Source organism: Aphanomyces astaci (assembly GCF_000520075.1).
Source record: "Aphanomyces astaci strain APO3 unplaced genomic scaffold supercont1.6, whole genome shotgun sequence".
NCBI classification, from domain to species: domain Eukaryota; phylum Oomycota; class Saprolegniomycetes; order Saprolegniales; family Verrucalvaceae; genus Aphanomyces; species Aphanomyces astaci.
The window spans coordinates 1,519,378-1,539,206 of NW_009798269.1; the positions used below are offsets into that span (position 1 = coordinate 1,519,378).

General features: G+C 50.9%; 9 protein-coding genes and 1 non-coding gene across 13 annotated transcripts; 5 read left to right on the top strand and 5 right to left on the bottom strand.

Moving 5' to 3' along the window:
- The first annotated feature begins 767 nt into the window (after positions 1–767).
- Positions 768–840, top strand: H257_03864. Its single transcript has one exon. It is a non-coding gene; the product is annotated as a tRNA-Arg (tRNA).
- Positions 841–1,321: 481 nt separating this feature from the next.
- Positions 1,322–2,035, bottom strand: H257_03865 (hypothetical protein; the record flags this gene model as incomplete). Its single annotated transcript, XM_009828157.1, has 3 exons — positions 1,322–1,624; positions 1,740–1,888; positions 2,026–2,035. 3 exons carry the CDS (start codon positions 2,033–2,035, stop codon positions 1,322–1,324), a joined length of 462 nt encoding a protein of 153 aa, XP_009826459.1.
- A 222-nt stretch (positions 2,036–2,257) lies between these two features.
- Positions 2,258–2,779, bottom strand: H257_03866 (hypothetical protein). The gene has a single exon (XM_009828158.1). The coding sequence runs from the start codon at positions 2,732–2,734 to the stop codon at positions 2,444–2,446; it is 291 nt and encodes a 96-aa protein (XP_009826460.1). The 5' UTR covers positions 2,735–2,779; the 3' UTR covers positions 2,258–2,443.
- Positions 2,780–3,186: 407 nt separating this feature from the next.
- Positions 3,187–5,442, bottom strand: H257_03867 (hypothetical protein). The gene has a single exon (XM_009828159.1). It carries the CDS (start codon positions 5,412–5,414, stop codon positions 3,354–3,356), a length of 2,061 nt encoding a protein of 686 aa, XP_009826461.1. The 5' UTR covers positions 5,415–5,442; the 3' UTR covers positions 3,187–3,353.
- A 727-nt stretch (positions 5,443–6,169) lies between these two features.
- On the top strand, positions 6,170–9,521 carry H257_03868. 2 transcript variants are annotated; one of them, XM_009828161.1, is made up of 10 exons: positions 6,170–6,833; positions 6,893–7,041; positions 7,089–7,425; positions 7,490–7,588; positions 7,652–7,913; positions 7,979–8,076; positions 8,200–8,326; positions 8,397–9,031; positions 9,079–9,283; positions 9,336–9,521. In XM_009828161.1, the coding sequence occupies exons 1-9, from the start codon at positions 6,212–6,214 to the stop codon at positions 9,219–9,221; spliced, it is 2,472 nt and encodes an 823-aa protein (XP_009826463.1). In that variant the 5' UTR covers positions 6,170–6,211; the 3' UTR covers positions 9,222–9,283; positions 9,336–9,521. The 2 variants fall into 2 exon arrangements, with proteins under 2 accessions (XP_009826463.1, XP_009826462.1); XM_009828160.1 differs by having other exon boundaries at positions 8,397–9,020.
- A 453-nt stretch (positions 9,522–9,974) lies between these two features.
- On the bottom strand, positions 9,975–11,024 carry H257_03869 (hypothetical protein; the record flags this gene model as incomplete). The annotated part of the gene is made up of 8 exons (XM_009828162.1): positions 9,975–10,184; positions 10,243–10,334; positions 10,380–10,422; positions 10,463–10,498; positions 10,572–10,726; positions 10,750–10,804; positions 10,857–10,928; positions 10,980–11,024. The coding sequence occupies 8 exons, from the start codon at positions 11,022–11,024 to the stop codon at positions 9,975–9,977; spliced, it is 708 nt and encodes a 235-aa protein (XP_009826464.1).
- A 215-nt stretch (positions 11,025–11,239) lies between these two features.
- On the bottom strand, positions 11,240–13,321 carry H257_03870 (TKL protein kinase; the record flags this gene model as incomplete). Its single annotated transcript, XM_009828163.1, has 2 exons — positions 11,240–12,466; positions 12,529–13,321. The coding sequence occupies 2 exons, from the start codon at positions 13,319–13,321 to the stop codon at positions 11,316–11,318; spliced, it is 1,944 nt and encodes a 647-aa protein (XP_009826465.1). The 3' UTR covers positions 11,240–11,315.
- Positions 13,322–13,593: 272 nt separating this feature from the next.
- Positions 13,594–14,982, top strand: H257_03871 (hypothetical protein; the record flags this gene model as incomplete). The annotated part of the gene is made up of 5 exons (XM_009828164.1): positions 13,594–13,989; positions 14,131–14,278; positions 14,376–14,462; positions 14,526–14,762; positions 14,825–14,982. 5 exons carry the CDS (start codon positions 13,594–13,596, stop codon positions 14,980–14,982), a joined length of 1,026 nt encoding a protein of 341 aa, XP_009826466.1.
- A 1,746-nt stretch (positions 14,983–16,728) lies between these two features.
- Positions 16,729–17,370, top strand: H257_03872 (hypothetical protein; the record flags this gene model as incomplete). Its single annotated transcript, XM_009828165.1, has 2 exons — positions 16,729–16,920; positions 17,011–17,370. The coding sequence occupies 2 exons, from the start codon at positions 16,729–16,731 to the stop codon at positions 17,368–17,370; spliced, it is 552 nt and encodes a 183-aa protein (XP_009826467.1).
- Positions 17,371–17,467: 97 nt separating this feature from the next.
- On the top strand, positions 17,468–19,545 carry H257_03873 (hypothetical protein). Of its 3 annotated transcripts, XM_009828166.1 has the most exons (10): positions 17,468–17,719; positions 17,799–17,981; positions 18,044–18,121; positions 18,173–18,277; positions 18,326–18,558; positions 18,625–18,772; positions 18,818–18,949; positions 19,007–19,147; positions 19,196–19,298; positions 19,343–19,545. In XM_009828166.1, exons 1-10 carry the CDS (start codon positions 17,504–17,506, stop codon positions 19,390–19,392), a joined length of 1,389 nt encoding a protein of 462 aa, XP_009826468.1. In that variant the 5' UTR covers positions 17,468–17,503; the 3' UTR covers positions 19,393–19,545. The 3 variants fall into 3 exon arrangements, with proteins under 3 accessions (XP_009826468.1, XP_009826470.1, XP_009826469.1); XM_009828168.1 differs by having other exon boundaries at positions 19,007–19,298; XM_009828167.1 differs by having other exon boundaries at positions 19,196–19,545.
- Positions 19,546–19,829: the final 284 nt, after the last annotated feature.

The following is a 19,829-nucleotide window of genomic DNA, read 5'->3' on the forward strand; positions in this document are numbered from 1 at the left end:
TTACGAAACAAACACGAAACAACTTATCCGGAACGATTAGGAGCTAGCTTAGGCCAGGGCCGGGAACCAGGCCCGTTCGCCCGCGCAGCGACTCAGTATCACAGCAATGATCTATATAATCCTTGGGAGCACCGGAGGCCGGGAGCGAAGCGAACCAGGCCGAGGAGCCCCCCTTATTTACCGGTTAATTAGGAGTATTTGTAATTGATACAGTACTCGTGCAAAACTACACAGTCCACACCGTTGTAATTCGGACAAGTTCTACAGTAGCTGTAGTGATTCGTCGACAAATTCAGTTGCGATTCATCAACATCGTCAAAAAAACAAATTTTTATTTTAAAATGAATTAACTTCAGAACTTACCCGACAAGGAATTTCGCTACCTTTTTCTTTTTTTATTAAACAGAACTATTTAATCAAGGTCAAAGACCTGCTATTAGTGTTAAACTACCTATAGAAGTCATAGCATAAACCATTATGTCGAATACAATAAATAAAGTTAAAAAAAAGTTACTTATCATTATAGTAAATATTTATTTAAATTTGATTCAATTACAAATATTGAAACATTAGGTCAAATTTTATACACATATTATGCCTTCTTTCTTTTAATTGCGGGTTTAATTTTATTAATAGCTTTAATAGGTGCTGTTACTTTAAATATTAAAGAAAAAAAAGATAAAAATATTTTTACAAAAAATTTATATCAACAATTATCTAGGAAAATAATACGAAGTATTAAACAAAAATAAATATTAATTAAAAATACAGCCTTAACTTAATTGGTAGAGTCTTAGCCTTCTAAGCTACATTATCTAGGTTCGAGTCCTAGAGGTTGTATTTTTAAATTTTAAATTTTATAGAAGATCCTATATTACCTATCCATTTTCCCATTAAACCCCCGAAAATAGCTCCTAATAAAGGTAAAAAAATAATAGATAAAGAATACATATATTTAAAAAATATTTATATATATATTTTATATTATAAAGATAATAAATGAATTTTATAAATAGATACATTTCCATGTATTTTAAAAAATAAAACCGAGGAATATTGGACAATGGGCGAAAGCTTGATCATAATTATTTTATAAAAATTCTGAATAAAAAATAAAGTTTAAAAAACGCTATTGGATGAGTTTGCGGAAGATTAGGTAGTTGGTAGTTTAAAAGACATACCAAGCCTAAGCTGATTTGAAATTTTAAAAAAAATTGATTGTTTTTTTAAAATACTTTTATCATATTCTTTAATTAATATATATTGCTTGGGAAAATCCGCTCAAGTTTTTTACATATATGGTTACCTGAAAGTGTACTTTTCACAACCAGTCGACATCAAGGACGTCTGGTTGGAAGTCGACGGCCCCGTGCTCAAGAAGCAGAAGGGCGTGTTCGGCGTCGGACATCCTGAACCGGACCAACGTTGGCATGAGCCTCGTGGCGCGGCGCACGATGCTGCTGTGCCTGCACCTCGATTCGAACGACAAGTCGTGGCTCGACTCGCCCTTTGACGCGTTCGAGTCGTTCTTCAAAAACGAATGGGCAGACAACGCCGACGCGGTGTCCGTCATGTACGCGGGCACCGGCGCGCTCCAAGGTGGCGTCAACTCGGTCACGCGGTACTACCTCAACACCTTTACGGACGGCATCCGTCAAGACTCGCTCGACTTGTGTTTTGGCAAACCGCCACACCGATAGTCTGTTCACGTCTAGCAGCAAAACACGTTTGTACAGTACTGGAACGAAGACATCCGCTTCCGACACAAAGTCGCAGCCGCCGCGGTTGGTCTTGTGGTCCTCGCGGGCTTGTTGCTCAAGAAAGGATCGTTTCGATCCGTGGGTCGACTCTGCTTTTTGCTCGACAGGGTACGTTCGGAGACCGGAAGCTACCACGTAGTCGTATTAACGTTAGCATGCGACTTAATGTCGTACATAAGCTGCTGCGATGAAATAATATATATCATCATGGCTACCATAAGCTATGAGCATAGTGTGACCAGATTGAAAGCAGGTGGGTATGTACGTTTGGCCATACTGGTATCTCGATCGAAATCTCATGCTCCACTTGGAGAGTTCCTCAGCTAGTGTTGAACATATCACAGGAGATGGACCAATGTCCTAGGAGGATCAGGAACGCAGGAGCTCATGAGAGGTTTACAAAACATGTAGCTCTACCGTAGGAGTTCAAGTATCCTACGTCGATCGAGTACTCATTTTTACCAATGCTAGCTACTGCATCGCAACCCAAGACGCCATATCATCATGTACAGTGCATTTCTTGGTGTGGATTCTTATCTGCTACAACTCTTACTACTTCCGACAGCCACTCAATGCCTTGACTCGAGTGTTGATGGGGAGTTTGATTCAGACTGAATGATTTTGATGGCATCTTGGCAGTAGCAAAAATGATGAACCCATGGTATGTAACTTGTTCGGAGGCACTACGCCGTTGCAAACAGCACGACTGCCATCTGTCCAATATAAAAGTACAGGAACTTGGACTGCTCGTGGGTCACGTAGCATGCGACGTTGCGCCCGACGCAGCAGTGCCACAACATTCCGTGGTACTTGAGCTCGAAGTGCCGCTTGATCTTAGCAGCGATAAACTGTTCATTGACTTCGGATTCGATCGCGGCCTGAGCTACCCATATGACTTCATCCAGCAGGTCTTGGTCCATGGTCGAGTTCTTGATCACGGGTTTTACCGCCGAGGACCCCAACGCCGCCGACATGGATGCTCCAAACGACTTGCACGACTGTTGGTGCCGATCTTTGGCCGGGCGACGTGGATTGGTTCACAATTTCACCTTCGAAATACGGTGTTAGGGTGTATTACTATTAATACTGTACTGTAGTTTAAATACTTGAAGTATAGATATAATATTACTTCCAAGTACTAGTACTACGTAGTATTAATAGTATATTATACCCCGAGTACGTATGTAGTTCGAGATATAACGAAATTGTTATCGTGAATTCGGTACAGTACAAATTTCCCAACCTCATCGAATTGTCGCTACGCCAATTTTTAGTGGATCTGATTGGCTATTATTGGAAAGACTACAATACACAACCAATCAGAACTTCCAGTATGATTCAATACTGGTAATGATTAAAAACCACGTGAATTATGGCAGTTTGTAGCGAATTCACAATAACTCTTAACTTACTCCACAGTAGTGGTACCAAGTGTAAAGCTTCACAATAGCGTTAACAGCAAGACAACCTCGTCACTGACAAATACACTGGCTTGTTAGTTCCATGCCATTTTGCGCTTGAACATTGCGAACTAGCTGTTAGCACGCGTGTAAAGTAGACAGTTTATAGATGAAGTGCACCCAAAGCCTACTTCTACTTCGCCCCTTCCGGTCTCCGGATGTACCCCGTCGAGCAAAACGCAGGCTTGCACACGCAGTGTCGGCCCACGGATCGAAACGATCCTTTCTTGAGCAACAAGCCCGCGAGGACCACAAGACCAACCGCGGCAGCTGCGACACCGTCTCGGAGGCGGATGCGGATGTCTTCGTTCCAATGCAAAGACAGCGACACGCCGGTGAGAAAGATGCCCAAGAGCAGTACTTCCGCCAGCATAAACACAAACGTGTTTTGCTGCTGGACCGTGAACGGACTGTCGGTGCGGCGGTCGGCGGTAAAGTTGCCAACAAACAAGTCGAGCGAGTCTTGACGGATGCCATCCGTAAAGTTGTTGAGGTAGTACCGAGTGACCGAGTTGATGCCGTCTTGGAGCGCGCCGGCGAGGGTTCGCTTGCCCGTGCGGGTAAAGTCGGTTTTGAGCGCGCCCGTGCCCGCGTACATGACGGAGACTGCGTCGGCGTTGTCTGCCCATGCATTTTTGAAGAACGACTCGAACTGGTCAAAGGGCGAGTCGAGCCACGACATGTCGTTCGAATCGAGGCGCAGGCACAGCAGCATCGTGCGCCGCGCCACGAGGCTCATGACGACGTTGGTCCGGTCCAGGTTGTCCATACAGTTGACGCGGAACACGCCCTTCTGCTTCTTGAGCACGCGGCCGTCGGCGTCGACTTCGAACCAGTCGTACTTGGCAAAACACTCGGACGCTGACTCCATGAGTTTTGCGAGGTTGCCCCACTGCATCTTGCGGCACTCGTCGTGAAAGTCAAACCAAATGTACGCAATGGGTTGCGCAAACAACGAAGATGACGTGGACGACGCTGCAGAAATCGAGTCCTTTACCGTCGACGACGCTTTGCGTAGCCGGAGCGAGGCCGCCGCGGACGACGGCGACGACGACGTCGACGTCATGACGTTCTCGTCGTCGTCGTGTCCGCTGCTTTGGTTCTGGTTGTACTTTTTCGTGTACTTTTGAAACGCCGACCCAAGCTGGTTTTGGTCGCGCACCGTGGCCGACTTGCCATTCCTGTCGATCAAGTTGAGCACCGTGACATGGCCATACTTGGCAATCACGTTGTCGAAATGCGCTCGGAAAGCGAGCTCGTTCCAGTCAATCAAGTCCGACTGGCTGTACGCATACCGCGTGCGGGGCATGTACTTGAGCGTGACCATCTGGTCCCAGTACAATGGAATTGACCCCCGGATCTGGACGTACGAGCAGAGGCCGCCGTCGCCCTTCTGCACAATCATCTCAGTTTCGGAAAAGTTGGCGCAGTGGCCGTCCTTGTCGACGCCGCGGACGTTGAAGCGCGTGCCCACGCGGTGCCAGCTGCGCCGCGTGAAAAAGAAAAAGTCGACCGGTGCCGTGTTGGCGGCCATGACCACTCCTTTGACCACTTTGACGAACCCGTTGATCACAGGCACAATCCACCGATCGAGCTTGATCTTGGAGTGCAGGAATGGTTCCAACACAGGTTTGTTCCAGAAGAACGACTCGTCGGCGCGCGCATGGGCGGGCAATTTGGCTGCGGACGCCGTCGCCAACGCGTGGCGCTGGGCCGATAACGTGAGCGGATACTCGAACGAGAAGTAGAACATCTTGGTCTTCCCGATCGTCTTGAGCATGTTGAGGTAGATGGACTGGTCGCGCTTCTCCTGCTTGCTCGCGTGAGACTGAAAGTGGCGCTCCGCGTGCTCGGACACGGGGATGAACTCGAGCTCAAGCACTTGGTAGATGCTTTCGTCGTTGGGTCCTTTGCCGATGACGCGAGCATTGTCCTTGATGAACGCCAAGTACGGCCCCGATAGAAGCGAGTACACGCCGTACAACGCTTTGACTTCCACGGGTGGCTCGTCGGATGCGTCCTTCACTCGCGCCACTTCTTCGAGGTCGATCAACGGCTTCGACGATGCGAAAGCATCCCCGCCGCTCACTTTGTCCACCTTGGACGAAGGAAGACTCACGCGCAGCCAGCTGGAGTCCCCTTTTCGGCAGTCTTCCAAGAGAAGCTCCCCTGCTTTGCGGTGCACCTTGAGCATGATGATGTCGACGTGGCGTGGAAATCACTCTTTCAGCACTTGGCCGAATTTGTCGCTTAGGTTTTGTATGTGTTACAAATGTCAAGTTAGGGGAGGGGTGACATTTCACTCGAAGATTTCAAGTGGCCACCGCAAGTAATGTCTTAGCTGTACCTTTGTAAAGCCACATAGTGCGAAGGTCGACGTGAGATAGTCTGGTATTCTTACGCGTAACGTTATACATTCGACTTTACTTCATTGTGCTGTAATACTCGTACTCCAATATGACTTCAGATGTCTACCCTCTTGCAGGAATGCATGTTTTCACTTTCAACGATACTGAAATAGTGTGATCTTGCCACCATATGTAAAGAAATAGTGTTTGTAATAGTTATTATAGTACGTGACGGTTCGCTGGGTAGATGGTGTGGTGTATGCCTAAAGCACTTGTCCAAGTAAAGTTAACGTTAGCTATTGATTCAAATTGCACTTGTAGCGTACTCCAGTACTCGGAGTATTTGATAGTACTATACTATAGTACAGAAAGTTCCGCACTGAGGGAGCGACTGAATGTACAACTTACTAACGTTAACGTTATTCCGTGATTATTGTAACGTTAAGGTGTGGATCTACAATAAATAACGGTCTAGAGCAATTTGGCGTCACAGAAAACTGCTTTACTACTAGTGCTACATAGTAATACTATACTACTTGGAAGTAATTTCGAGTTAGCTGTATGTCCTGTTGCGCGCGCCGTTTCAGTTTTGGAGGTGTAACTGAAAGGGTACCCGGTTTTCGTTGTCGCGGTCTGGCGGACCATGTCTACTACTACAGCGGTCCCTACCACGACCACCCCCTCGTTGAAGCACAAGACCCGCAAACTGAAAAACATGCTCCTACTGAGCCAATTGTCCCCGCTGCCCATCTACGAAGTCGGCCACGACGTCGACACGAGCGAACAGGCAACAGGGCAGTTCGGTTGCGTGTTTCCGCACATCGACCACCGGATGTTGGACGAACCAGGGACGGCGCGTGGATGTCCAGTGGGGAGTGCGGACCAGTCGCGGCGGCTAGCCAACGTCTTCACCGAGCTCGAAGCGAGGTTCTGGAAAAAGGTAAATGCTATGGCAGACCGAGTGCTAGTGTACCAGCGCCCCAACACCACGAGTACATCCAAAGAGTTCATTCCGACGCACAATGATCCGTCCAACTTGTTGTTCAACTCGTGGTTCGAAAGCGGTAACCTTGAATGTGCCTACCGCGTGCACAACCGCAATTACGCCACATATTTGCCTCAGTGCACAAAGCATTTGAACCAAAGCAAGCTCGCGGCACCCAAAGCCTGTCGCGGGGGGCTCGCGCCCCCCACCGAGGTGCTGCTGCCTGCGGTTGTCGACCAAGAGTACGATTTGTATTGCGACTGCGACACCTACACCTTTGGTATCCTCAATCGCGTGTCCCTCTGCTTCATTCATAACGACTAAATGCACATCGGCTAGGACATGTGCAATGGTACTACTTTCAAGTTAAGCTTCGCGATCTCATCCCCCCCGGGAAAACCAGCCTCATCGTGCGCTTCAACATCCGCAACATGATGAAGCGGGACAGCTTGTACAACTCTGGGATGCTCCCAACCGTCTATTCCGAGGTTGGATCGACAACCCCTCCTTACTCACCTCACCGCTGAAAATGTAGGCCAAGGCAGCTCAAGGCCTCGCAGGATGGACACATGCCGGAGTTGAAGCCTACTACTACCAGAATTCCGACGAATTCGACCACCCCCGCCGTCGATGGCGAACGAAACGCTACCACTATACCCTGTCGTTTGTGTATCAGTTTGACACCGGCGTCGACACGGTGTACTTTGCGCACTGCTTTCCCTACACATACACAAACTTGCAGTCGTATCTAAAGTCGCTGTTGGCGTGTCCCCTTCGAAGCCCCAACGTACGTCGTCGCACCCTGTGCCCCACCGTATGTGGCAACGCCTGCGATGTGCTCACGATCACAGAATACACCAACGAGCCTCGAGGTTTGGAGTGCAAATATCATCGTATACCGCTTTGTTTGCTAATGAGCCATGTTTGATGTTGTAGTGCTGATGCTACGGACGGGGGTTGTCTTGACCGCGAGGGTCCACCCTGGGGAAACCAACGGCAGCTTTGTCATGCAGGGCATCATCGATTTCTTGACAGGTATGTATCGATGGGGCGATGGTATCCTTGGTACCATTTCGACATGATTGTGGTCGTCTCTAGGCTCGTCGAAAGAAGCGCTGCGGTTGCGGCAGTGTTTTGTGTTCAAGATCATTCCCATGTTGAACCCCGATGGCGTCATCCACGGCAACTACCGGTGCTCTGTCGCAGGCGTAGACCTCAATCGGCGGTGGTCCAAGCCCTGCCAAGACTCACACCCGACGATTTTCGCGGCTAAACACATGATCATGTCTATGCGGAATGCAAGGCGGGTCGTACTCTTCTGCGACATCCACGGCCACAGCCGCAAGAAAAACATGTTTGTGTAAGCTATCTTTCAAGTGATAAGTGCTCACTTGATGTGAAATCTCATTCTGAAAACTCTCCTAGGTATGGGTGCAAGCCGTACTTCACGTGGTCGAAACTCGAAGCCGCGAAAATGCGATTGTTTCCGTACCTGCTGTCCAAAGCGTCTAGCGCAGAAGAAGGTACAACGACGACCAAGAGACGACATATCGTGACTGCAAACTGAGTGCCCGGGCCTTGGCATAAGTTGCGCTGCTGATGTGGAGATTTCATTGAATACTGGTGATATGTACTAATATTATTAGGCGGGTTTTTCAGTTTTCCAGACTGCACGTTCAATGTGGCGCGTTCCAAACGGTCCACAGGTCGAGTGACTGTGTGGAACGACATTCGAATCCTCAACAGCTTCACGTTGGAAACGTCTTTTTGCGGGTACGCCATTTCTTGCTGTGGATTGATGTGTCATACAAACGACATGATGGACATTTGACAATTGTGACAGATCCGGCGAAAACCAAGTCAAGTACCACCCTCCGACATCGCCTTCGTCTCGAGGAGGAGGATCATCACATACCGAGGCTGCGACCATGTCGACCACCCATTACCGCGTACGGGATCTGGTCCAGTCTGGCGAGAAATTCTGCTGCGCCTTGGCCAACTACGGTCGCTTGTTGGCCATCGAACCTGTCGACGAGGCGTCCGTGCCCCCGCTGCCTGTCGACCCGGATGCCGCCGCTGGAGGTCCGATGGATGTTATGGCAGACGACGACGGCGACGATACATGTCATTCTACGCCCCTCCATCCCCTCAATCGACACCGCCAAAACAAAGACGACAACGATGACAACACCTTTGAGCTGTCCGCCGACGCCATCCTCCTTCTCGATGAAATCTCCACGGTCGTTCCGCTCAGCGCCGAAACCGACTGCAATTCGTCCGAAGGGTCGGCTGGGTCGGACTCGAACCCGTCCGAAGACAACAAAGACGACGACGAGATCCAAGCCGACACGCGGTGGCAGGCCCTTCTGAGACACCGTGCGCGGTCCCGCATCGTTCGGCGGAGTCCCCGCCTTATCGTCGACAAAGATATGTCCCCAACAAGTCAAAGCCCCCTCGTTCGACGCCCGTACGCTAAATGTACTACCGTAGCTACATTGCTTTTGCTGATGTTTTTAACACGATAGGTCAGCCAAGAATGTCCTCAAGGCCCTGCCGAGGTCGCCCCCACGACCGACCACCGTCCCAGTGGCGAACCCGACGCCGTCGGATGAGACAGACCTCACGCCCATCCGCCCCACGCCGGCAGCGACTGGACTACAAGTGGTAACCAAGGACCCATTGGCCGCACCCCACCCTCGACGACTTAGCCTGTGGACTGGTGTTCAAGGGGTATGTAATTTAAAGTGATTTTGGTTGGACTGAATAGCTTTCTTTTCTGTAGCGTTCCAAGGACGCAAATGCTGCCATCGCAGGGCTGCATCGTCAGCTCATCAAGCGACGTATCAGCCTCACGTCTCCTCCGAAATCAACGACTTCAGCATCACACCGTTAAAGCTACTTGCTCGTTAATGTAGTATACTATAAATAGTAGGGACACCAAACGTCCTCGTATTCCAAGCCAAGCCTCAGGGACGTGATGGTGGCCTTTACCAACGGACTGTCGTTGCTGTCTTGGGAAGCTCCACGAAATTTATCCGACGCTTCATGGCGGTACCGGGGACAGGAGGCGACAAGGATAGCGGGGGGTGATGGGAAGGATGGTCATCGATGATGGCAAACACATGAAACGTCCGAGGTACATCGGACATAGCTGGTGGCGGCCGCACATGCGTGTCGTCCTAAGGGGGCGTCGAGGTGGCGGTGGCGGTAGTTAGCGCATCCGGGGGGCTTGGGCAGGTTCTGCCACGTGGATTTGCCCACGTTTCGCAGCAGCAGTTGAAACTAGTCGAGTTATTTCAACTTGAACACGACTTTGATCCAAGTCGAGGAGCGCAATATTTCGAGAAACACATTCTTCGTGGACGGTTCATAGTAGTCGGTCACAAACAAGGGCCCGAGGATCGCATACGACAAACAAATGCTACAGTTGACGGTGGGGGACGACGGACGAAATGTTGGCGTTCGACTCGGCGAGCGCGACCCCCGCCCCGGACAAGGCGGCGACCATCGCCCCAAAGATGAGCGACACGGCTTGACCCCGGGAGCTCATCTCCACGGTCGGCCACTTCACATCGTCCGCATAGGGCACCAAGACTATGCCCACCAGCCTGCCCAGTAGAAACGTAATGGCCTGCCAAATGACATGAAATGGGGAGGGTGAGGTTTTGTGAACATGAGGGAGGAGCTACGCACCCAATGCAGAGAGTTCGTTGAAGAGGCCGTTCAGAAACTTTATTGCGGTCGCGGATGGTGTAGCCAAACGAGCAGCCGAGAATGGGACCTTGCATCATGACGTGACTGAGCTTCTGGACGACAATGGGTGGACCGACCATGAGTGGGGACAACAACATGGACGCGACGACGCAAGTCTACGACAGGTCAAGGAAGACGATATGTGACATCGCGCACGGGGGAGTCACCGGCGAGACCATGCCAGCTATGGAACTATGTGCGAAGGTAGGTCGAAGGTAGGTCGAAGGTAGGTAGGATGTCATGAGTGAGATTCAAGGAATGAAACCCCATACGACGAGATGAAGAGCATCCCGATAGAATCGCGGGAGAGCGTTGTGCTGGCTTCTATGTGTGCGTAGATCTCTGCGACAGGAATGGCGGGCACATCGCTGGCCTTTTGGAAGATGCCGCGCCTCGATCGCATTGAGTTCTTGGACCCCGCTTGGCTTTGGAGATGGTCGTACCCGTAGTGGGTGACATGACGTCACAGAAGCCGAACTGGACGCCCACGCCGAGCTTCTACAGCACTATGAGCACACCCTGCACCTCTTCGTCATCGACGAAAAGATACGATCGACGACGTCCGCGCTTCGATGCTCGTGACGTTCTCCAGGTTCAGGTCGTCTTGCAGCACTGTCACGACCTACATATGCATCTCCATCACATGTACATCAAGCAAGAGCTCGCGACGTACCTTGTGATGCTGGTCGTTTGGAATCGTCACTTGGAACAGCTTCATCCTTTGCGTCGGATGGATAACTCACACCTTGACTTGTCACCTCGAAAATACACGCATACACACAGTATTGTTTTAAATAGTTTTGAAATGACCATGTCACAGTACTACAGAGAGTACTGTATTAATACAGTAGTACTGCGACCAATGAAGCCCTTGGTCATGTTTTAAATGGTTTTGAAATGTCATGTCAGAATTATTGCGAACAACGAAGCACTCGACATTATTGATTTGGATAAAGTCGTCCTACAGTACAATTACTGAGTATTTGTACTATCAAGCCTCACACACACACTACGATGTTTCTTCTTCTATTGTCCCCGTCATGTGCTGTCGAAGGGTGTACGACAAGACGGCGGCCGTGGGACGTTCTGTGGCTTCGTGTGCGATACAGTGCATGGCCATGTCTTTTAAAAACATGGGCATGTCGGGTGCAAACGTGGGTTTAATCTCGTCCGAGATGACCATGGCCATCACCGCCGTGTCAATCAACGGCTTGCCGTCGTACGGATTCAACCGATCCGTGTACGGCAACTGGTGGGTCGACAGTTCGGACAAGATCATGCCGAATGAAAAGATATCGGCGGCCACCGAGTAGTGGTTGTACTTGAGGATCTCCGGGGCCATCCATCTGCCCGTCCCGACGCCGTTGGTCATGGTTTCTTGGCTTTGTTCCCTCGACACTCCAAAATCCGTGAGCTTTGTGCCCTTGGTCGAGTCGAGAAGGATGTTTCGAGACTTCAAGTCGCGGTGGATGATTGGGAACGAATGTAGGTACACCAACCCTTCCACGATATTGTGTATGCACGCCAATTTGTCCTGCCACAGAAACTCCCTGGGTCTTTGATGGCTCAAGTAGTGGCGCAGGTCGCCCAGGTCCATAAACTCCAACACACACGCCAAGTCGATGGGTTTGTCCCACGTCGCCCCCACAAATTCGACAATGTAAGGCGACGAGAACCCCGCCAAGAGCGTGATTTCATCCACCAGGGCTTGCACTTCGCGAACCGTCGCCCGGCCGGGCAGCAGCCGCTTCACGGCTACCTCTCGACCTTTGTAGTCGCCGAGCATGACGTCTGCAAACGCCCCCGATCCCAGCGGTCGATGGATGAACACGTCGGCTTCTTCAATGCGATACAGGGAGATGGCGTACAAGTTGATCCCTCCTAGCGACGACGTGTGGTGGCGGTGGTGATAGTCGTCAGTGTTGGCGGTGGTGCTAGGGCCGGATTTGACGGTTGATGAGCCGCACCTGTGGGGGTTGAGGGAAGTGGAGGGGGGGTTGTAAGCTCCTTCTCCGCCACCAGCTATCCCGTCGTTCAGGGTGGTGGTGTTGCTGCAAGTGGTTTCAAGATCGCGGTGACAACGATGCCGCCGACATAGCAAATAGATCAAGAGGGCTGCGATGAGACCTGAGGCGACCACACAGACAATCAAGGCCACGTCTAATACTCCAACCATTAGGGTGAAAATGAAGGTTTGTGGAGAGGTATGGCAGGCTGCGTACTCGGAGTTGATGATGGAGGGGGCAATGTATGGGTAGAGACGATGTGGGGGTTGGCGGCTTTAAACTCTTCTAGCCATGCTGTCATGACTGGGCTCGGAAGTGGTAGGAACGTGTTGGCCGACTCTGCTCGAAAGAACTTGGGCTCACAAGGAATGATCAACGCTTGGTGGTCGGCGTTCTTAGGGCATTCGCCCCACGGAGCTTCCATGGGCTTGCCTTGGGCAATGCGCGGTAAAAAGTGGATTGCCGGCATCGTCCATCCTTGGGTCGCGTCTTGGTGTTTGTACAGTCGTGGCTCGGGGACGAAGGTAGCGGCGTTGGTGGCATCTTGGGCCAAGAGTGCCGACTGACCATCGACGCTCACCAGCTCCACGGCGCACTTCAACGACGGCAAAAGCGCCAGCCCAGCCATGATCTTTTGCCGAAGAAACGGCGTGCCTCCATTGAACGCACACGATGTTTGCTCCAATCCTTTGCCTGCTGGGGACGCCGAGAACTCGGCAAACGTGTACGCAATCGAGGACATTGTGGTGTTCGCACCCACAAGAACCTGCATTAGTGTGTCCACGCCGTTGACGTCGCCCACAATCAGCCCCATGTCCCACAACACAGCTTGCTGGAGCAGTGGGGACAAGGTTTGGAAAGCCAGGCCAGCTTTGGCGAGGCGAGCCTTCACCACCGCTGGGATTGCATTGGCGCTGAGCGTGGAAGGCGATCCTGCATTTGGGTTAGATGAGTGCAACTCCTTGAATCGACTGACGAGGTCAGCGCTCTCAAACCACGATGTCGTCATGTTTCGACCACTGCAAGGAAATAAACTAGTGTGCTGTCCTTGAAGTAATTTCAAATTCATTTATTAAGGAACTCGAAAAAAAACGCTGGACTTCTCGAAATTTATGACGTTTGAAACGGAGAGCGGTTACATCTCGTTGCGTAACATGACTCCTTTCGCACGGAATGCAAAGTCTATCATTGCGCTCTGAGAGCGTACCGAACACCCACACGCAGCAACTCCGCAGCCGATATGTGCCTCGTCCGAAGGTCGCCACACAATCTCCATTCAGCATGGACTCGATTGCTCGTCACCTGCAACTCTGGGAAGAGCTACCACCACCATCCCGACTTAACCCTGGCCTGCAGTATTTCAAATCCGTTATCTACAAGGACAGTACCATTGAAGGTTCCCATCTCATGCGTGAACACATTGCAGCAGTCGAGGCAGCTCACTCGGCCGCCATGTTGGCACAGAACGTCCATCGCGAACACCGGGAACTGATCGACATGGCTGACACGGATGTCAGCAGCAGCTCTTTCAATCACCAAGAGAAAATCCTCGCGGCCACCGCGCTAGAACGCAATTTACAAGAGCAAAAGACCAAGTATTTGGCCTGGTCGACACACCAAAATCGGCTGTTTCGGGATTACGATGGCCTTCAAAACGTCGTAACCCATCACGCAAAGGTGCGACGGGTGTGTTTGCACTGCGTGTATTCTCAATCAACGCTTTATACATGCATGTGAACTCTGCGGAGAAAACAGTCGAATGCAAGGTACTACAGCGGCCCATAAGGTCTTGCGTTTGTAATATCTGTCGATGGATAGATCCGATGGTGGGGCTGTGGGAGGTCCAACGCCTTGGCTCGTCGGGGGTCTTCAGTGTCGGTCGATATGGCATTGTGGGTGCGCACGCCAGCTTCGTTTTGCACGAAGTGCCGTCCCGATCTTGGTGCCACATCCCCTCGAGCGCGAGGTTACCACCAAAAAGCACGTTCCTGCCACATCTGTAACATCTACCATACGAGGCAATACAGTGCGTGGTTGCTTGGACCCTGTGCCAACGGATGTAGTGGCAGACAACCACACCGGAGCAATCAAAAGCCCTGTACAGCCACCCCAGCTCGTGTGGTCTGACGGCATGCTGTGGCTCAAAATATGTACTGTACATTTATGAAGAAAATATAGCAACAGTCTGTCAGTGTGAAGTGATTTGGGGGTAGATGCCACAATGCCAGTACAATCTTCGCAATTGGCGCTGACATCATCTATCAAGCCGAATCGGCAACTCACTGTCGCCAGGGAAACGTCAAAAGCCATTTCGAAGCACTTGAAATCGATGGAGGGTTCTCAGGGGGCGGCCGTGTGCATCCATGGCATTTGCAACTCTATGCGGCAAAATCGCAGTGCCGACGTTCAAATTGCGGGCTGCTTGACCCTGACCAAGGCAGTGACTACTGGTACTATGACTAACACAGGTAAGGAGTTATGCTACACAAACATGGGAAATAAATGACCCGAGGAAACCACGGTGGGTTCCGAGAAATGGTGGAGCGCATTGCCGCGGCGATGGCAACGCATCCTGCAAACCCGTCCGTTCTGTACGCCGCCATGCCCCTTGCCTACTCGATTCTGGAAGTCACGACTAACCAAACAGTGGCCACTGAGCGGCTCGCCTGATGTTTCTCATGCATCGTTGTACTACCAACTATGCATCCTCCAAAGCGATTGGACAGCTCACGATTAGTCAACTGAATGCCAGAGGTGCACTTCTGCATCGTGGAAGACATTGCCCCGATTAACCTCCACCGTAACAGGGTTTACGATTACGTGGCTCGTCAGTTTGGATTGACATGTGTCAGGGATAAATTAAATGATGGCTTATCTATTATCCAAGTGTCTCATCACGGCTGAATTTCTCATTGTGAGACACCAACGGCGGCGCTGACAAATGCCACGACGTTTCCCCTCACGTATGTATGGCGGCAGTGCTCTTCCCATGGACTCTTGGCCCGTCTATCGGTATGACCATGGACCACGTCGACGTCCAAGTGACGGACTTGCAGTACGCGACACCCGAAATGAGATGATGTCGCGCCGAAAGTTCAACCATCTCAGATGTCGCTACAGTACAGTGGTACTGTAGTTGACGGTAGTATTACTACAGTAGGTAACTTATGTAAGTGTACATGAGTTAATGGTGCAATACAGTAGTACTATACGTTGTGTTTTTGTCTTTCGTCTCTGCTATTGCTAGCCGTGGAATTGTGATGTTACCGCAGTGCGAAGAGTCACATCAAATAATAACAGTGAAAGCCCAATACCATGACCAAGTGGAAGGACAGCTTCGACTACGTCTCTCGCTTCGAAGCTAATCTTAATGCTGGAGCAATACTGTATTCTACGACGGCGTCACCATGCCAGATACCGTGACTATGCTGCTGTACAGCGGTAGCGTCACCTCAGGAGCCTGCCAAACCTACTCCGCCAAGCCGTGTTATGGGACATAGCGTGGGTCGTGGGTGAAGTGGTGGTAGGATCGGCCTTGCCGTCCATCCCTCAAAGGAGCCGTCGAACTCGTCAGCGGCGATGCGCACTCCGGCCTCCTCGCTTCAGTTACATTGAACGCCACAGTGGTGCCTGAACGGCGACTGTACAAACTCCAAGCCGCTAGCCAAAGGTGGAAGTAGCCTGCGATCCACACGTTACCTCGTGGGGCTTCAGGTACATGCGGAGAAGCCAACTACACTTCCTGTCCATCGAATACCTACCACCAAGCGTTGATCTTTCCGTGCGAAACCAATACATTCATCCTATCTCTGTCCAGTCCCATCATCATGAACCCGTGGCTTCAAGAATTCAAAGCTACCAACCACAGGAACACTCCCGACTCGGATACGAATGGCTCAATTTCTTCTACATGTACTGGTAGTTTACGACGCGTAATACTTGTAATAACGATGGACATACGAACAGTCACATTCCTGACAGGGATCTCATATTAACTTTCGATTGTAGGTTGGATTCCGCTCATTGTGGTGGTTTCTGCAATTGGGGTGTTGATCGTTCTGAGTATCGTAGCTTGGTGCGTCTATCGACAACAACAACAAGGGGGCTAGAAGGTGGGGCATCAGCTGACGAAGCCTTGGCGTATGCTGCAGTCCCCCCACACGAAAGGGCCATTGTCAGACATGTCGTCTGCGCCTTCGACGCAATCCGAGGGAATGGGAGCATTGACTTGCACGCCCTTTCATTGTACCTGATTGATACGGATGAGTTGGCAACTCAACGGGTGGTGGGAGTTGGAGCGTTTGCAGAAGTCGCGCTGGATGCCTATCGAGGTCGGCGGGTAGCAGTGAAGAGGCGGCTGCTGCCGGGGCGGGCGACGGTTCGCGAAGTGCAAGCCTTCGTGGACGAATTACGTTCATGGCGGGGTTCTCATCGCCGTATATTGTCGAGTTTGTGGGCGCGTCATGGGGTAAACCCATCGATTTGGCGTATGTGTTGGAGTTGTGTATGGACCTGGGCGGCCTGCGCGACTACTTGGGCCATCAAAACCCAAGGGATTTTCAGTGGCAGGACAAGCTGACATGCATCTACAGCACCGTGGAAGGATTGGTGTATTCATTCTTTCGTTCTTGATCATCCACCGCGATTTGAAGTCTCTAAACATCCTTCTCGCCTCGACCAAGGGCACAAAGGTGATAGACATTGGGATGGTACACAGAACACAGCACAGATACGATGACTTTGGGAGTCTGCATGTATCGATGGATGGCCCCATTGATTCTGGAGTACAACCACTACTCAGTCGCTGCCGACATCTTTCGTACGGTATGTTTTTGTCCCGAGTTTTCGACCCACCAGCTGCCGTACTGCGATCGGACCAACTACCGCGACTACTGGCTGCTCATCGACACCGCCATCATGGTCGTGGTGGTGTCTGGGATCATTCATCCGACGTTCTCAAACATGCCGGGTTTACTCAATGACTTGGCGCTCGAATGCATTGATTTCGAGCCGAGGAATCGACCGTCAGTCCGTGATGGGATCTACAATTGCAAGTAACTACTACTAGCTTTACGTCTAATTTTTCAACAATCAATAATGGCATGCTAATGGCATTGGGGTGTCGATTCGAAGTATACAGGAATTTTCTGAAACGCTCAAACTTGGAGATCAGAAAATAATCACTTTCACGATGCCGCCACCGCCGCCGTACCCGTTGAAGATGTCGACTACGGCCAAACCCAAGCAACCGAAAGCGAGCCATTATTTAGGGGGAAGCAACAACTTGCTTCAAGAGCGCAAGCGCAGGGAAGTCGCCGAGCGTCAAGTGAAAGAAACGAGCGCGAATCTGCACACGCTGGCCGTGGACCTTGTGCCCAAAGTAAACGCGTTGGCCCACGCCGTGCAAGTACGTTGGGAGGATATATTCTGTTCATGAAACAACTGGGTTTTGGGCATCCATGCGTGGTTACCCCAGTGTCAATTAGGTACTGGAGTTCGAAAATACCCAGCAACTCGACCTCGAAGCCGTGTCCCAAGACACGTTTCTCAGCTTGCAACAGCAGGTCGAAGTTTTGAGGCAGCATCAACTCGACATGCAAGTCAAACTTCACAAGGCAATGGACGCGAAGCTGGAACGCGCGCAGCACGAAATGCGACTGGATCATGAGGTTGGCTAACTTGTTGCTTCGTTTTCTCGTCATGAAAATCGGACAAAGGGGGACGTGTGTAGGCCGTGGTCATGACAGTGGACAACGTCAAGATCGAAGTCGATTCGATGAAGGAGCAGTTAGCTATCATTCGTGGCGAGGTACGAGGGTGGAAACGACGAGAATGGACGCAAAATTTTCAACAAACCTAGATGGACTCGTTGCGCAACGCAGCGAATGCCAAGTTGAGTCAAACCCAGTCTCTCTTGGACAACATTCGAGACCAAAGCCACAAAGACTCGCAGCTCACCTCCCATGTACGCCCCTCGTTTTTTTCAACCAATACCTCAATAATTGATCTCTAGTCGCTCCACGATTTGGATATGAAGATTGGGGCCCTCGACTCGCGATTGTTTGCCTTGGACAAGGAGCACCTCAAACTACGGCTGTGTCTCCCCCCATCGCTTGCGGCTCGAACTTGCTTTGACACGTCAGCTCCCCACTCCAACGACTTGAACCCCCAGCATCACCACCACACGAACAACAATCACGGTTCCAGTCAACGACTGGAGCAATTGCATTTGGAAATGGAATCCATGTACAGATAGTTGCCCATTGACGAGTTGTGGATGATATGATTATGCCGGTGGGTTGCGTATCATAGGATGCACGACATGGGAACCCAACGCAGTGCCGACCGCATCCAGTTTGAAGCGATCTCGAATCGTGTACGAGAAATGGCTAAGGCGCATCACCAAAAGCACGAGCTTGTGCTGGTGGAACTGCAAGAAATGCACGACAAGCTCGCCCAGGTTGATCTGCGATTTTTGGCAACTTGTCAACTTCACAACGATTAGGCCACGACCAAGTGGCCGGTGGAAGTGGCCCATCGCTTGGAATGTATGCGTCAGACCTGGGAAGCCGACATTGCATCGCTCAAATTGGCAGCCAATACGTGGGCGGCAACCACCTCCAACTCTTCCCAGGAGGTATTATGCATCTTTCTAATAACGTACATAGAGGTGATGGGGGATGGGGGTGTTCAGGCAACCATTATTGACGACGGGAGACATGCAGCAACAAAGGATTTACTTTTGGCGTTGCAAGCGCGAATTGGGGACGCCGAGCACAAGATGGGCAAGCTGTCGACAGCCGTACACGCCCATCACATTGGCGCTGGCACCCAGGTGCATACACAAACGGGATGAGGAGGGCTTCTTTTACACACATAGTAGATGGTGAAGGTGCAGAAGGACATGGGGAGGGTGCAGGGGCGTATAACACGGTCGCACGAGATTGTCATGCAACAGCTTGTCAATTTTCACGACCTTTTAGCCGGTACAGTACAGTTCCGTGACATGTGTCACCTAATGGTCTGGTAGAGTTGCGGCAAGCTGTGGCGGCAACAACCCGACCCCCGACTTCCTGTTAACACGACAATGAGCAACCATTTTCACAACCTCTCTCCTTCGATGCCTGGATGAGAAGAAGTCCTGGCGGTGCCGTTGAGTCCTTCGATATCGAGTGAAATCCATCAATGAAAAGTGAGGTGGTTGGCTATAATTAGGCGCCGACATGTTGGTTCTTAACCTTCGGGGGATTTCAAATGGTCAGGTTGAAGTTGTGGGACAGGGCCAAGCGACGGGGCAAACGTGAGTGAAAAAAAAAACAAAGCCGCCATTATTGAGCCAATCACAGGGGGTGGTTGGAATCAAACGCACTGTGATTGGCTGATAAGTTGACCTGGTCCCATTGACAAAACCTTTTTGTACCTTTGGCCGCCTCTAAATATACACTGGTACAAGGTTGTCGTTTTTTTTTTCGGATTTTTTTTAGAACCAAGCGGCGGTGCCTATCTCGGGAGAAACA